At 36.6% G+C, this 14,032-nt stretch overlaps 1 protein-coding gene across 1 annotated transcript; it reads left to right on the forward strand.

Moving 5' to 3' along the window:
- The first annotated feature begins 6,177 nt into the window (after window positions 1-6,177).
- LOC149410375 (uncharacterized) lies at window positions 6,178-10,713 on the forward strand. Its single transcript, XM_089648612.1, has 3 exons — window positions 6,178-6,524; window positions 7,617-8,145; window positions 8,942-10,713. Exons 2-3 carry the CDS (start codon window positions 7,638-7,640, stop codon window positions 10,147-10,149), a joined length of 1,716 nt encoding a protein of 571 aa, XP_089504738.1. The 5' UTR covers window positions 6,178-6,524; window positions 7,617-7,637; the 3' UTR covers window positions 10,150-10,713.
- Window positions 10,714-14,032: the final 3,319 nt, after the last annotated feature.

The following is a 14,032-nucleotide window of genomic DNA, read 5'->3' on the forward strand; positions in this document are numbered from 1 at the left end:
TTTGTCTGCGTCGTTTTTGACGGCACCAATGAATACCGCGGGAAATTTTAATTATTTATTTTATTATTATTTTAGTTCCATTATAATATTGGGTTAGCAACTAAAAAATATATGAAATCATTTTTCCGTCGGCAGTACGCAAGTATTTATTACATTTATTTGAATGATTCACAATTTCATTTAAAATATTATACCTCTAGTATATTGGCGGAACGCTCCAAAGTGGAAGGTACAAGATTCCCTCAGCATTGCCCTGATGAAAGACCACCATTCCGAATTGAAATATTGCTAGAAATGGCTTTAGCGATGTTTGGTTTTGGTTTCAGTGACGTCAGGCACCTCCCCACTCCGTTATATTATTAGTAAAATTATATTAAGATTCATCAATAATAGTTTATTTCGATTTATGCTGTCGATATTTTACCGCATTTTCTTTGGAGGAAAATTTACCAATGTTATGTCGTTAACGTCACAGTTACACACGTACAAGTTTGTTATATTGCACCTTTTATGTTCTAGTACCTACTGTGAAATATATAATAATATTACAATATGTAATATTATTTATCAATGTAATATAATTTATCGACATTAGGTTTTGCGAAATTTACGATAAAAACTGGTTTTTTAATCGTACAGCCAATAAAACAGTAAAAACGATAATGAGACTCGTGTATTTGTTCGGAATCGAAAAATGCGGCATTTTTTTGATTGGTGAATACTGACATCTATGAAAATAAATAAAAACTGCAATGATTTTTTTACAGCGATCATGTTTGTGTTTTTGGTTTGAACATTGGATTTCTGGGATATCCGCAAGACTCGCAATACTGTAATGAGGTATATAGATAGTCAGCTTTGTCATTCGAAGTATGGGCCACGCAAATTGGATCATTGTCCTATGTAAGATATCTCAGGCATCAGTCCGCCGGGCAGTCTCCGACGATAACTTCAAAATGCCGATATGCACGCTTAGATATAGTACAAGGCGTACTGGAAAATATAGGGAAAGCAATGGTATTACCTTTCATCGGTAAGTAGGGTTTTACCATAATTAGTAGTCATGTAAATTGACTTGTTAATGTTAAAGACTCGTGAAGCATTTGCGTGGCAGGATTCGGGCTACATCGACAGTTGTCACACCCCTCTTCCTACTTCCCGCACGGGAACAACAATTCACACTGATATTGCAAGGAATGTAGACTCTATTTATATACATTTAACTCAATGCAAAACAGCTGTTTTCGTTGCAAAGTTTAGATGACTTCTGTTTTCAATCACAAAATAAAATTGTGTTTTAAATTGATAATATGTTTTACCATACGTGGGGGGATGAAAATGTGTTACAATGTTTAAAACAATTGTGTCAAAAAATGTTTACATAACCTGTAAAACTTATGTCCTTTGATTCTAAACTAGCTGACAAGTACACTGCGTTGCTCGACTTTTTATAAATATAATATGAGTGTATTATTTATATATACCTTCCGGAAGAAATTCTCTAAATGATGGAGAAAACCCTATCAAAATCCGTTGTGTGGTTTAGAAGAACTAAGTGCACAGACAGACGCGAATAGCGACTTTATTTTAGTATATTAGAGAAGAGATACAGGGGAATTATAAAACTTTTCATTGTTACAACATCAACCATTTCTAAACCCTTTATGGGTCAGATTATTTTAAAAGGCACTTAAATATTTCCTAAATAAATAAAAAGATTATTTTAATGTATATATATATTTATTTTATTTATTTTTTATGACACCAACAAGAGCGCCCCTGTCTGTACAGTGTAAAGGCGGAGGAACTATCTCGCCACCTGGAGGTGGGTTAAGGTGGGGCTATAGGAAGGGATTTCTTAATGCGTGTCTTGAAAACACCCGGATTATATGAAAGAGGAAAAACAGATGACGGTAGCTCGTTCCACAGAACAGAATGAGTCGAAGAAGCGACCCATTCTCATGAAGCCAACATCAACTGTGAACGGTTGTTCTGCTCGTGCATGTTGAGTTTCACACATATGCACCGGCGCATGCTGCTAGCTCCTTAGAGTAGGCTCCATTAAAATACCTGTAGAACAGACCCTGCATGCCCGCATTGTATGTGTGCATTAGAGATGGCAATCGGTCTGTTAAGAATGGATTTGTTAATCAGACGAACCGTCCTCCTTTGCACAAATAAAAACTTCTCAAAAAATATTCAGTGAGCAAAAATCGAGAGGAGAGTTTATGTGTTTTTATAAACTTACTAACTAACCATCACACCTTTTCCGGAAGGGGTAGGAAGAGAGGATAGACTGCCACACAACTGTCTCGCACACACTCCTTGTGTTAAAAATGTACGAGCTATTAGCAAAGTTCACCACCAGTTACTTTACAGGCTCCTGCCTAGTACCTAGCGGTCAGAGGTAAAACTAGGGCTAACAGATAAAACAGATGTTTTGCTTATCAATTGGCTTCTTTGACAGTGTTTGTTTTGATAATTAGCTTGTCAGTGTGTGTTACTTGATTAGATTATAAAAAGCTTCGCCGAGTGGATTTTTGACTTCTTCTCTCCTATAAAATAGTAACAAACAGTCATTATGGTCAACTGACCATTAATATAAGTGTTTTGCCCGGGTCGGGAATATTTTTAACTTGTTGTAACATTAAATAAAGTAAAAATGCAGTTATGTGCAACAAGAACAAAAAAACCATGCGTCTGTAATTGAAGACTTCATCAAGCCCAAACAATTCTTAACACCTTGTTTCATTCACTAATTTTATGGTCTCATACATAATCTTCTGATAATCAGACTATGAGCTTGAAGTAAATGCTTTAATTAAATTCTGCAGGTCGAATTCATCTACACGAATTTTTGCTTTTATCGTTTTTGCTTTTATTGCTTTTACCGTTTCATGCGTGGACCTCGGGTGTGTTCTCTTCTTTATAAAGCTTATTTTGGATTTGCTTTTATTGTATAACTAGCTGACGTGTACATGGCGTTGCTCAAATTTTGTCTACTTTCTATATATAATATCCTTGTATTATATATATATACACCTTCCGAAAGAAATTCTTTATGTGATTCTTTAAAGTAAAAACTCTACCAAAATCCGTTGCGTAGTTTAGAAGAACACACAAACGGACAGATCAGTAAAAAGGTCTTACTGACGGTTAGTCGTTATGTTATCATGCATATTTGTATAACCATTTTCCAACAACAGCCACCATGTCGCAGGCAAACACAGCTGGATGACCACTGCCCAAACGGTCGACTGTACGCCGTCATCACGCCCCACGCGGGCACGATTCTGAGAGTCGTGCCTAAGCACACGGGGGCAGTGGTAGCGTTCGACCACTGCCCGCGCCTGTGGTCAGTTGTTCCTTGGTGCAACCTTGGTGTTCTTTGGTGCAGAATTTGATAGTAGATATTTTTATTTTTTGAAGTTTACAATTTTCGAACCACGTATTGCATCGAATTCCTACCTAGAATGTGCAAGATCTTCTAGAGCAGCGCCAGTTTTATTTTATGGAAAAAACTGCCAGTTTCATTTTATGTCCGTTGGCACAATTTAGTTCCCAAGGTAAGATTTTGAATTCTTACAAGAACCTTAGTTAATTCATTGTGCACTCTTCCCAAATCAGTCTTCGAAGTAATAAGTTTTGGATTGGAGACTTTTTGAACTATCATTATTATCTTATTCAATGTCACAATATCAGATGATTCAACAACAACAATAATAGTTAAATTGATTAGAGGGATTAATGGTAATATTGTATGATCATCAAGCAGACACTCTGCGATGGTTTCTGTGTGATTTTATTAAAATTTCTGGAAAGAAAAGCTATTTCAAGTAATCGAAACAATTATAATTCAATGGACAGTGTGGGACATTGACACTGACAGTTCCAAGTCATAGATAAAATAAGTAATCCATTTTGACAATCACCCGGGGCTAGTGATGGACACAAAAGACAAACTAATTATAACATAGAAAACGATAAAATGTTTCTCAATCCGATCTATCGTGATTCGTGAGGAACAACACTGCTCTTTATCGAATCACTTGTAGTCTATGGTTCAAAGATTTTTATGACTTCTATTTTATAAGCTGATCTCTGGTTGATTTGGTTTATGTGGGTCATGCGGGGTCAGGGGCATTTAACTAAGCTTTGGCCTCGAAACTCATTTGAAACCGCCACGCCCACCTCAAAATTCTTATAGAAAACGAATAATATGGCTAAAAGCTCAGATCTCATTGGTGAGAACAGAAGGATTGGTTTGATCTCTCGCTCTCTACCATAATGACTCGTGTAACAGAAAGAGATGACGGAATTTTGACGTTTGACAGTTTGAAATCATTCAAACAAAATGACAGTGGTTTATTTATACACGCGGGTTGTCATTTTCTGCCGAAATACTATCATTTCCGTCGAAAATATTGCGTGTTAAAGTTGTTCGTGATAAAAATACAATATAAGCCAGTGTAGTGTTAGCGAGTTACAAACATATTATATTCAACCTACCTACGTAAGTTCAAGTTTAAAGTGAATTAACAGTTTTAGGTTATTCGTTCGGTTTTTTGAACAATGCTTCATACTTGACATTATGTCTTCCTCCACAACGTATAAATGTTATTTATTATATCGATAAACTTATTCATGTTATTGATTAGTGTTATCCTGTATTATCTTATTGTTTTGGTGAAATTAAAGATTTTTAAACATATGTAACCATGAGTTCATGAGGCTGAAAAATGTCGGAATTCTTCGTCATACTGTCGGACAATCATGTTTTGGAAATTTTCTTCAGTGTTTTTGCAAATTTCTTGTCATTTTGGGTTTCTTCTTCTCAGATTTACAAGTTTCATCTCAAGGAAATGCACTGTAAAAGTTTATTTTCTTAGTCAGATGAACCTTGCCCCTTGGAAAACATTTCGACATTTTTCTGCTTCAAGGACATTTTTATTTTTAAAATATTTTTTTTGGGCTAGTGAATGAATGGAGTAGGCCGAGAGCAATTATGTTGTCTATGGTTGCATCTTACTTTTAGATGACCTTGAGTTTTTTCTATCTTGTCTACTGCTCTTTTCCGCACGGTAGGTACTGCTTGTATATCTGTGGTTAAGTACTGTATAATTCTGTTGTATACAAAAAGCCCGAAGATATCGATCTAGAGAGTGGTATATTTATGTGCGGGGTCATGTAATCCAAGATTGCTATTTTAGCGATGTCGTTCATTTTCAAACATAATATTAAGCTGGATAGTGTTATTTTTTCGTGGTAAGCCATTGAAATGTTTACGAATGCAAACAGACGTCTCAGTGAACATTATCTATGAATGTCGGCTGCATCATTGCCACGCCGAAAGTTGAGGTTATGTTTTTAACGAGCTGTCACTTCTGTAAATATTATGTAGCGGTACGCTTTAAAATGTTTAACTTTAATCGTTAAATTGTTTTTTTTCAGATTAAAAACCATTCATTCGCTGCTTTAGGATTACATTTAAAAAGCGTTGAGTTACTTATTACCTGATAATATTTGAACAGTTTATTTAATTCCGTTAGTAAAATCAATGATTGTTGCTTGTCTTATGATGGAAGATGTAGCTTCCAACACTTTTAGGGTAGAAGAAAAGGGCATACATCAAAAATTACAAGAAATAATAGAAAATTGTATTTACAAAATTGATGAGTAATCATGTATTGTTTCAAAGTGCTTTCACACAAACGAAGTATTGAATTCCGTAAGTCTAAACTTAAAGTACTGTACTGTATTTCGTACCATTCGAAGACGTAGCAAGAGAATAATTTTGGAATTACTTAATGGGTAAAACCTCAAATGATTTTATTTAATCATTGAAGACAATATTAGCGACCCGCAAACTAAAATTTATAACAGAATGGAACCCAGCAACTTGGCCTTGCTCTACCATTGTGCTAATTCGACCCTATCCCCTCCGGTCATATTTACTGTATCAGAAGAAGTATGATATCATACTACATTCATTTCCTAGATGCGACCAAATCTTATCTGATTTTTCTGTTTGAGAGTCGCTAATAATGTCTTCAACGATAGAATAAAGTGTGGTTGGAAACATAAAATATTTGTCCGGATTAATGGAGTCATCGCGTTAAAAGGCTTTCGCCCATTTTATTATTCTAATTAATTAGTCGCAAAAGTAGTGACTGAAAACGGCCATCGAAGCAAGTTTGTGTAGTATTTTTTTGTAGAGCTCCTGCAACTGAAGGTTTAATAAATGAATTAAACAAAGACCGGTTGGTAGATGAGTGAAAAATGCGTCGGATTCCCACTATTAGCTAAGAACTCCATCTTTCTTTATAAAATCATGAATCATAAATGTTCCATCAAGGAACATTTATAGAATTTCAGAATCGTTGGACACGCCTATGTGTGTTATTATATCTTGTTTGTCTTTTGGCTAAGCAGGCGACAGCTGCGCTATACATGTGTGAAAATGTCTGGTTACGGTGAAGTAATGACCACGATGAATCCTAACCTCATGCAGCATTTCTAAAAAAGTAAGTTGGTAACCAGTCAGAAGAACTTCTTACCTCAATAAGCACTTCTTCTGACATCCGTTTTGAATACCCTGAAACCAAATTATTATGAATATTTATCATTTAGCGAAAAGATCCAGCATCCTTGTCTAAAACCTTGACGCATTTCTGCTTCAGCTTTTTGATATTTTGTTGGCTCAAACGCAATCTGATTCCATTGATTTTCCAGTGATCCAATATTCTTCCTGTTTAAAGTTTAACCTCGTCTTTCTTTATTTGTAATTATCGAAAGCTTTTTCAGTGTCGGCGAGCATAGGAATAGATGTAAAAGGATATTTATAGTAAGTCGTTCTTATCGTATTACCATGCCGCTGCGAAAACCAAAAACAAAGTAGTTGATCTGATCTCTTTATTTTATTGCTAAGTTCGGATATACCTACCTAGCCAGTCATACATAAAATATACAACGTTATTTCTACCTCTTATAACGATGTTTCCGAAAGCCAAGTGTTTAACTGAGCTGAATCTAAGACGCAATAACCCAAGTGTCTGCTTTGCTAATCGAAGTTTATTTAATGTTTATTTTTTCTCCTACTCAAATGCAGAAATAAATAATTTTTATTAAAACAACTTTTCTGTAACTTTTCGATTTTATACCTATCAATGTAATATATCATTGAAGAAGAAGATAATACTAACAAATCGAAACACGAAACAGAACAAGACACAGAAAATAAAAAGATAACGGTCTCAACTAATCGAACCCAAGATCTCTGTCTTACCGGGACAACGTCTTTATCCACTCAAAATAAAACTAATAAAGCACTGTAAAATATGGGAAAAATTAGTTGCAAGAATATATTTTTAACCATAAATTTGACTGACTTTTGATTGAATTTTATCGACAAATATGACCTATAATAATTAGGTCCTAATGGTCGAGTGGATAATGACGTTGCCTCGGTAATACTAAGATCGTAGGTTCGATTCTTAGTAGAGACCTTATCTTTTTATTTTCTGTGTCTTGTTCTTTTTCATGTTTTGTTTAGATTTTTAGTATTATCATCTTCTTAAATGTAGAAATAACTGCTTAAATCTCTTATTTTCTTCCAGATGCAATGTTAATCTTCCTTCATGGTTTTTGTTTATATGCGTGACCTGGCATTGAAGATGAATTCTGTTTTACCGGATATTTCTATCGTCAAGGAAGAACAAGATAGTAGTGAAAGTGATCATGCAGAAAATGACAGTGAAATTGGCTACCCAGAAGAGTATCATATTTTACTTTCGGGTGAAAATACAATTTTTGTCAAAAAAGAAAGTGATGCTGTTGATATGGGAGAAACTGTTGAAAACACGCAACTTTTGACAAAACCTCATGAAATAAAGACAGAACGAAGTGATTTTACCATTAAATTGGAACCTGCAGCGTTTTGTGAGAGTGTTTATGCTCAAGACATTGATAATCATTTGAACCCCCACAACGATATGCCGCATTACAATTCAATAATAGAACCCCCCCAACCATCTAGTTCTGCCATCAAACTGGAGCGAGGGATTCCATTTAGTGGGGAATGGAACGAAGTAATGTTGATAAATCCCGATATGAAGGAATTTCCTAAAGATCATAGTTTCGAATATGGTAACGTGATTTTATTTATTTATGGAATTCGACGGTTTAAAATAATTTTATAAACTATGCATTATGTGTCATTGATTACGCTATCTTGTAAATAAAACATAGGGCGCCATTATATAATATACTCGTATACATTGATGGAAAGACAATCTAGTCGCCTTTTAAATGCTTATTGTAACTCAAGTGACCAGCTCATATATGGGGCTTCAACAGAGCCAGAGTCAAGATAGCCTCAGAAGCTGGGCGTACTATACGGGATCGCAGACACTTGAATAGTTCACAACTGCTAACCTTTTACAAATCGCAATTGCGCCCCACTGTTGAATTTCAAAATACCTGAGAAATGAATTTCAGAATACTTTTGAGTCCCTAAATACCTGAAAAACTCTCAATTATGTGCAGAAATGGGCAGTCCGTTTGATAGATTATCCTATCTTAATTAACGGATTGCATACTTTAGAGCACAGGAGTCAGGTGAGAATACTGTTCTTGTTCTACCGGTATTTCAATTTAACATGCTTCGAAAAACTCGCTGTGGAATGATTTGCCGGCATCTGTGTTTCCCTTCTCCTCCAACATGCGTCTCATCAAGGCCTAGGTTCACTCCTTTTAACTTTCCTAAAAAAATCTCCCCACACAATACTCCTAAAGATGACTCAGGCCCTGAGGGAAATTATTTTCCTGAGTTGAGTTAATGTAATATCTTACGTACGCTCCAAGCGCCCCTGAAGTGATATCTCAGAAAAGCGGCGCTATAAAAATTGTCCATATAAATAAATATGTATTGTGTCTTTTCCAGAAAACAGCTTGAGATCCCAAGAAAGTCCGTTGGTCTGCCCAAAATGCAGTCAGTCATGTTCAACCGCATTTGTATTAAAGCTGCACCTGTTGACTCACACACACAGCCCGTTCTCGTGTTCCGAGTGCGCATTCATCCATCCAAAACTGTTCTACTTCAAACAGCACCTGTACAAACACACCGGGGAAAACCCGCTTTCGTGTCCCGAGTGCAAATACACGTGCGCGAGGAGCTGGAGACTGAAGGACCACATGCTCTCCCACACGGGGGAGAGAGCCTTCTCTTGCAACGATTGCTCTTTCACCAGCCCAAGGAAGCAAACCCTCATTGACCACATGTTCCGTCACGCCGGCAAGAAACCTTACGCATGTCCGAAATGTGCTTACACGTGTTTCCGTAAAGGACATTTGACATGTCACATGGTTATTCACGACGAAGAGAAACGCTTCGCCTGTAACCTCTGCGAATATAAAAGTTTTAGGAAAATTAACTTGCGAAATCACATGACGATTCACAGCGGCGATAGGAATACTATATGTTGCTCGTTGTGCGAATATAGATGCGGAAACCCCGTGGTCTTAAGAGAGCATATTTTTAAAACTCACGCTACTGAGAAACCATTCGCCTGTACTGAATGCCCTTACACGACAGTGCGAAAAGCACATCTCAAACTTCACATCCTGACTCACACCAAGGAGAAACCCGTCAAATGTACTGAGTGCAGCGCCAGCTTCACGCGACCTCAAGGTCTTAAACAGCACATTTTAATGTGTCACAGTGATTCAAACCCGCATTCGTGCGCTCAGTGTAATTTTACATGCAAGCAGAAGAATTTGCTTAATACCCACTTGGCAGCGGCGCACGGCGCACAGAAGCCCCTGTCTTGCGTCGAGTGCACGTTCAAATGTTTTGAAAAGGGCACTCTGAGGCGTCACAAGCTAACACACAGCAAACCAAACAGATGTACTGAATGCAACTTTACGTGTGGGCTCAAAAAGTCCTTGGTCAACCATATGTTCAGCCACAGTGGTGAAAGAAAACCGCACCAGTGTTCTGATTGCAATTACTCTTCATTTTTAGCTGTCCACTTAAGAAATCATATTAAAACTCACCATTTAACTGCAAAAATACCCCTAAACTGCGAAAAATGCAGTTTTGTAACTACCATTAAGGCCAACCTCACAAAACATAGACGGAAGCACCCTTAAATCATGATAAACAAATTTTCTAAATAACGATATAATAAAAGTACTTAAATACGTTTTTCTACCATACTTACAGCATAGGGGTATTTATTATTACTTTTCTTAAAATATTATGATTCTTTTTTAAGACTTACAGAACATTTACTTCATTTAAAAAAAAAAAAACTTAGTACGAGCTCTGTCTAATTTAATTGACCTGTTGACGGGCAATATGAAGAAGAATCATTCATACGAAGCCAGTGATAGAGGTATGATGATTCCCTTATGACTGTTTAGTATTTGAATTTCTTTCTCGGATAAATATGTCTATACTTCGTGAAGTATGATTTATCCCCTGGGGTGCGCATGGACAAATCCAGGCTTACTGCAATGTTAGATGTATGGCCGCTACCTCCAAATTCCGATAAAAAGAGGACGAATTAATCAAAGTATATCTGCGGAAATAATAAATCACGGCTTAAACGATACTTCGTCTTGATAATCAATTATGAAGTTATTTTAGAACATTTTTTATATATATTTTTTGTATATACATTTTGAATTTCCCATGATATTATGATTTTATTCGAGTCCTGTAAATACAGATACAATTATGTAACGGTGTTTAGTATGTAGGTATAGTATTACTTTGCATTTATTAAAATTTTAATTTTGATGTCTTAATTATGTTAAAATAAAATACCTGTGTCTAATTAATTTGAACGTCAAATTTTCCAGATTCTAACTCAAAAACACAAAAAATCATTCTCGTCTTCGAAGTGTATTTTTTTAAATTCGGATGTTCTTGTTCAACTCACCATTCAGATGAACACCGTTCTTGTGTTCCGAGTGCGGCTTAATTTCTTTTACCCATTTAAGCTTGAAGATTTGGCAGAGAATTTTAAAATGTTGAAAAGCATTTGGAATCGTTTTTATAGGATGTCATTTTGTTGGTCAATATTCAAAATTTGAGGTCACAAATCATGGAATTCGTAATACGAGTTTGCTTTTTTCGTAGTGCTTCGATATGTAAGTTCACCAGCATAAATTTCGGGAATTTGAAATAGTTGCATTTAGAACACGGGAATGTTTTCTTCTAGTGCTGGTTAAGAGGGTTGCAAATGAGCTCTTATTGTTGCAAGTACATTTGGACAGAAAGTTGTTGGGTCTCCAGTATAGAAGAAGTATTGGTATCATCTCTACAGTCCGGGTTTTTTAATATTAAAAACAAATTCACATTAATTTACCACTGCTGTCATGAGTGCATTTTAACTCGAGAACGAAATTTTCTGGTGCATTTACAAGAACCGATGAAATCATAGATTCAAATGTTATTTCAAAATCAGAAGCCACATGCTGGTACTTAGAATATACCGTGAAGTTAATGTTTCAAATTGTTGTCTCATAATCAGAAGGAACATCGGAGGGAAACCGTTCTGTTGCTCAGAATGCACGCACTAACAGATGAAGTCGAAGATTCGAATTATTATTTCATAATCGGAAGCCACATCGAAGGGAAACCATTTTGATGCTCGGAATGCACAACAAAAGCATGCCTTCTCGTCCTTAAATTCGTTTTTAGCCACATAAAGGATTCTGTAAATAATCCAGTAGTTGAAAATGGGCGTCTCTTTTCGCTAACAAGTGAGACTTTTTACAAAGAGCAATTGTAATAGTTTTAAATGAAACAACGGGGATAAGGATATAAAGATTTGTCTAAATATATTATTAAGCTTATCCCCAAACGAAACAACTTGTTGTGTAGACTTGAGTTCTTCCAAACTCTGAACCATATTAATAACCGTGAGGAGGGTGGTTTGGACCTAGTTTGCGCCTTGTTATAGATAAATGGGATTTTTTTTAATATTAACTCCACACAGGAGGCCCTGAAGAAAATAATTTCCCTCAGGGCCTATGTCATCTTTGGGGATGCTGTGTGGTGGGTCTTTTTGTGGAGAGGAAGGAGTGAACATGGGTCTTGAAGAGTCCCATGTTGTAGGAGGGAGGAAACACAGAGGCCGGCAGTTCGTTCCACAGCCGAGCTGTTGAACTTAAGAACGAATCGTAGAAGCGACCCGTTCTCATGTGACAAATGTCAACTGTGTACAAATGTTGGGCGCGCGTTTGGCGTGTATCCCGACTACGCACCGGTGCCGAAGGGATCAATGACGCTAGTTCCTCAGAGCATCTTCCATTGTAATGCCGATAGAACAAGGACAGCATACCTACCTGACGCCTGTGCTCTAAAGATTGCAGTCCGTTTGTTAAAATTGGGGAATCTATCAAACGGACCGCCCGTTTTTGCACAGAGTCAAGGGTTTTTTTCAGGTATTTAGGGGCTCCGGACCAGAGATGGCTGCCAAATTCGACAGTAGGGCGCACTTGCGATTTGTACAGGGTCAGCAGTTGTGTATTATTAAAGTATCTGCGGGCCCTGTACAGTACGCCCAGCTTCTGAGAGGCCAACTTTACTCTGGTTTCGATGGAGCCCCCGTACCTGAGATGGTCACTTATAGTTATTCCAAGCATATCAATGGAAGGCCTGTTCGGAAGATTGCTTCCGTTGAAGGAGACTAGATTATCATTTGGATCCCTTTTAGACGTAATCAGACAGGATTGGGTCTTTGAAACATTAAATTCGACGAGATTATTTTTACCCCAGGAGGAAATACTCTCGAGATAACAGTCCATTCTCTGCTTCAAAGTCCTCCGAGCCGTTGGAGTTTGTGTGCCCTTTGGGGGCTTGTCAAACAAAAGGATGGCAGATGATCAGGTAATTAGTTAAAATTTAGACATAAACGGTCAACGTAACGGGTTATTTTACCTTGCAATCAATAAATAAATATATGACAAGTAAAAAAAACGTTTTAATTAAATTTTATTTTACAAAACATACAGTTACATGCAGAGTGGCATAATACATTCTGGAAACGTTATATCACATTATAAAAAATTGTCAGAACAAGAAATTCACTGAGATCTTTGATATATTCAATATTTGAAATAGTCCGTCACTGCGGAGATCAATATGAAACCCGTTATTTAGCGCTTCAATGAGGGTCAAGGTTTACTAAATTTACGTTAATGATGCGTCCAGCAGAGCGATTGGAGACAATAATTACGACTTCTCATTAAAGTGGAGTGACGTGGTGACGAGTATTTTAATTTAAAGCACTGCTATTGACATAAGTAATAAGCTCTTCACACGTCAAATTCTCACAATAACAACAAAATGCAGAGCAAAGAAATACCTACACCATAAATAAACCACTCCCTACGCTGAGAGAATATTGTTTAGGTAGGTAAATAATAATATGAAATTGCCTGTCATCGCGGTTCCAGCTGGCGGAGACCATAGACATCATAGGGCTGGTATCAGTTGGTTTTTATCAATAAATTGTTTTTGTGTTTTCGTAGAACGTATTTTTTTTATTCAATATAAATCAAATTTAATTATGTCATTTTTAAGTTCTGCAAGTATTTTAGTATTACCTACTCGTTTGCCGAATTAGCACGCTTATTTTAGTCGAACGTCCAGGGTCGGACTGGTCGGACTTGAGTCAAACGGCGCCTGGTGAGTGGTTTATTTATGGTGCCTGGCTCTAGTAAAGGGCGCCGTGGTAGGTTTTATCAGCGCCTTGGCAAGTCGGCGCCCGAAGCGGATTGCAACATATCTTATATTTTTACACAAAATTATAAATTATCAGTTGGATAGCCCTGATATATTCATGTTGATTCAATTTCATGTACCTATCATTAGATCAAGGTCCTCTAGTATGTACCTATTATTGTGAAATTATACCACAGTCTCAGGATATAACTCAGTTATAAATAAACTGCACACAATTGGGAACTTTTATGCTAAAATCGTAAATAATTTTTATATTCCCCTTGTTAAGTATAAAGC

Source organism: Hesperophylax consimilis, chromosome 28 (genome assembly GCF_061612785.1).
Source record: "Hesperophylax consimilis isolate HC1 chromosome 28, BYU_Hcon_1.0, whole genome shotgun sequence".
Taxonomy (NCBI): domain Eukaryota; kingdom Metazoa; phylum Arthropoda; class Insecta; order Trichoptera; family Limnephilidae; genus Hesperophylax; species Hesperophylax consimilis.

Excerpts from the sequence above, each read along its gene's own strand:
- LOC149410375 (XM_089648612.1), top strand. The coding sequence starts at position 7,638 with ATGGTTTTTGTTTATATGCGTGACCTGGCATTGAAGATGAATTCTGTT. Across the intron at positions 8,146-8,941 it reads AGATCATAGTTTCGAATATG|AAAACAGCTTGAGATCCCAA; the intron begins GTAACGTGATTT and ends TGTCTTTTCCAG.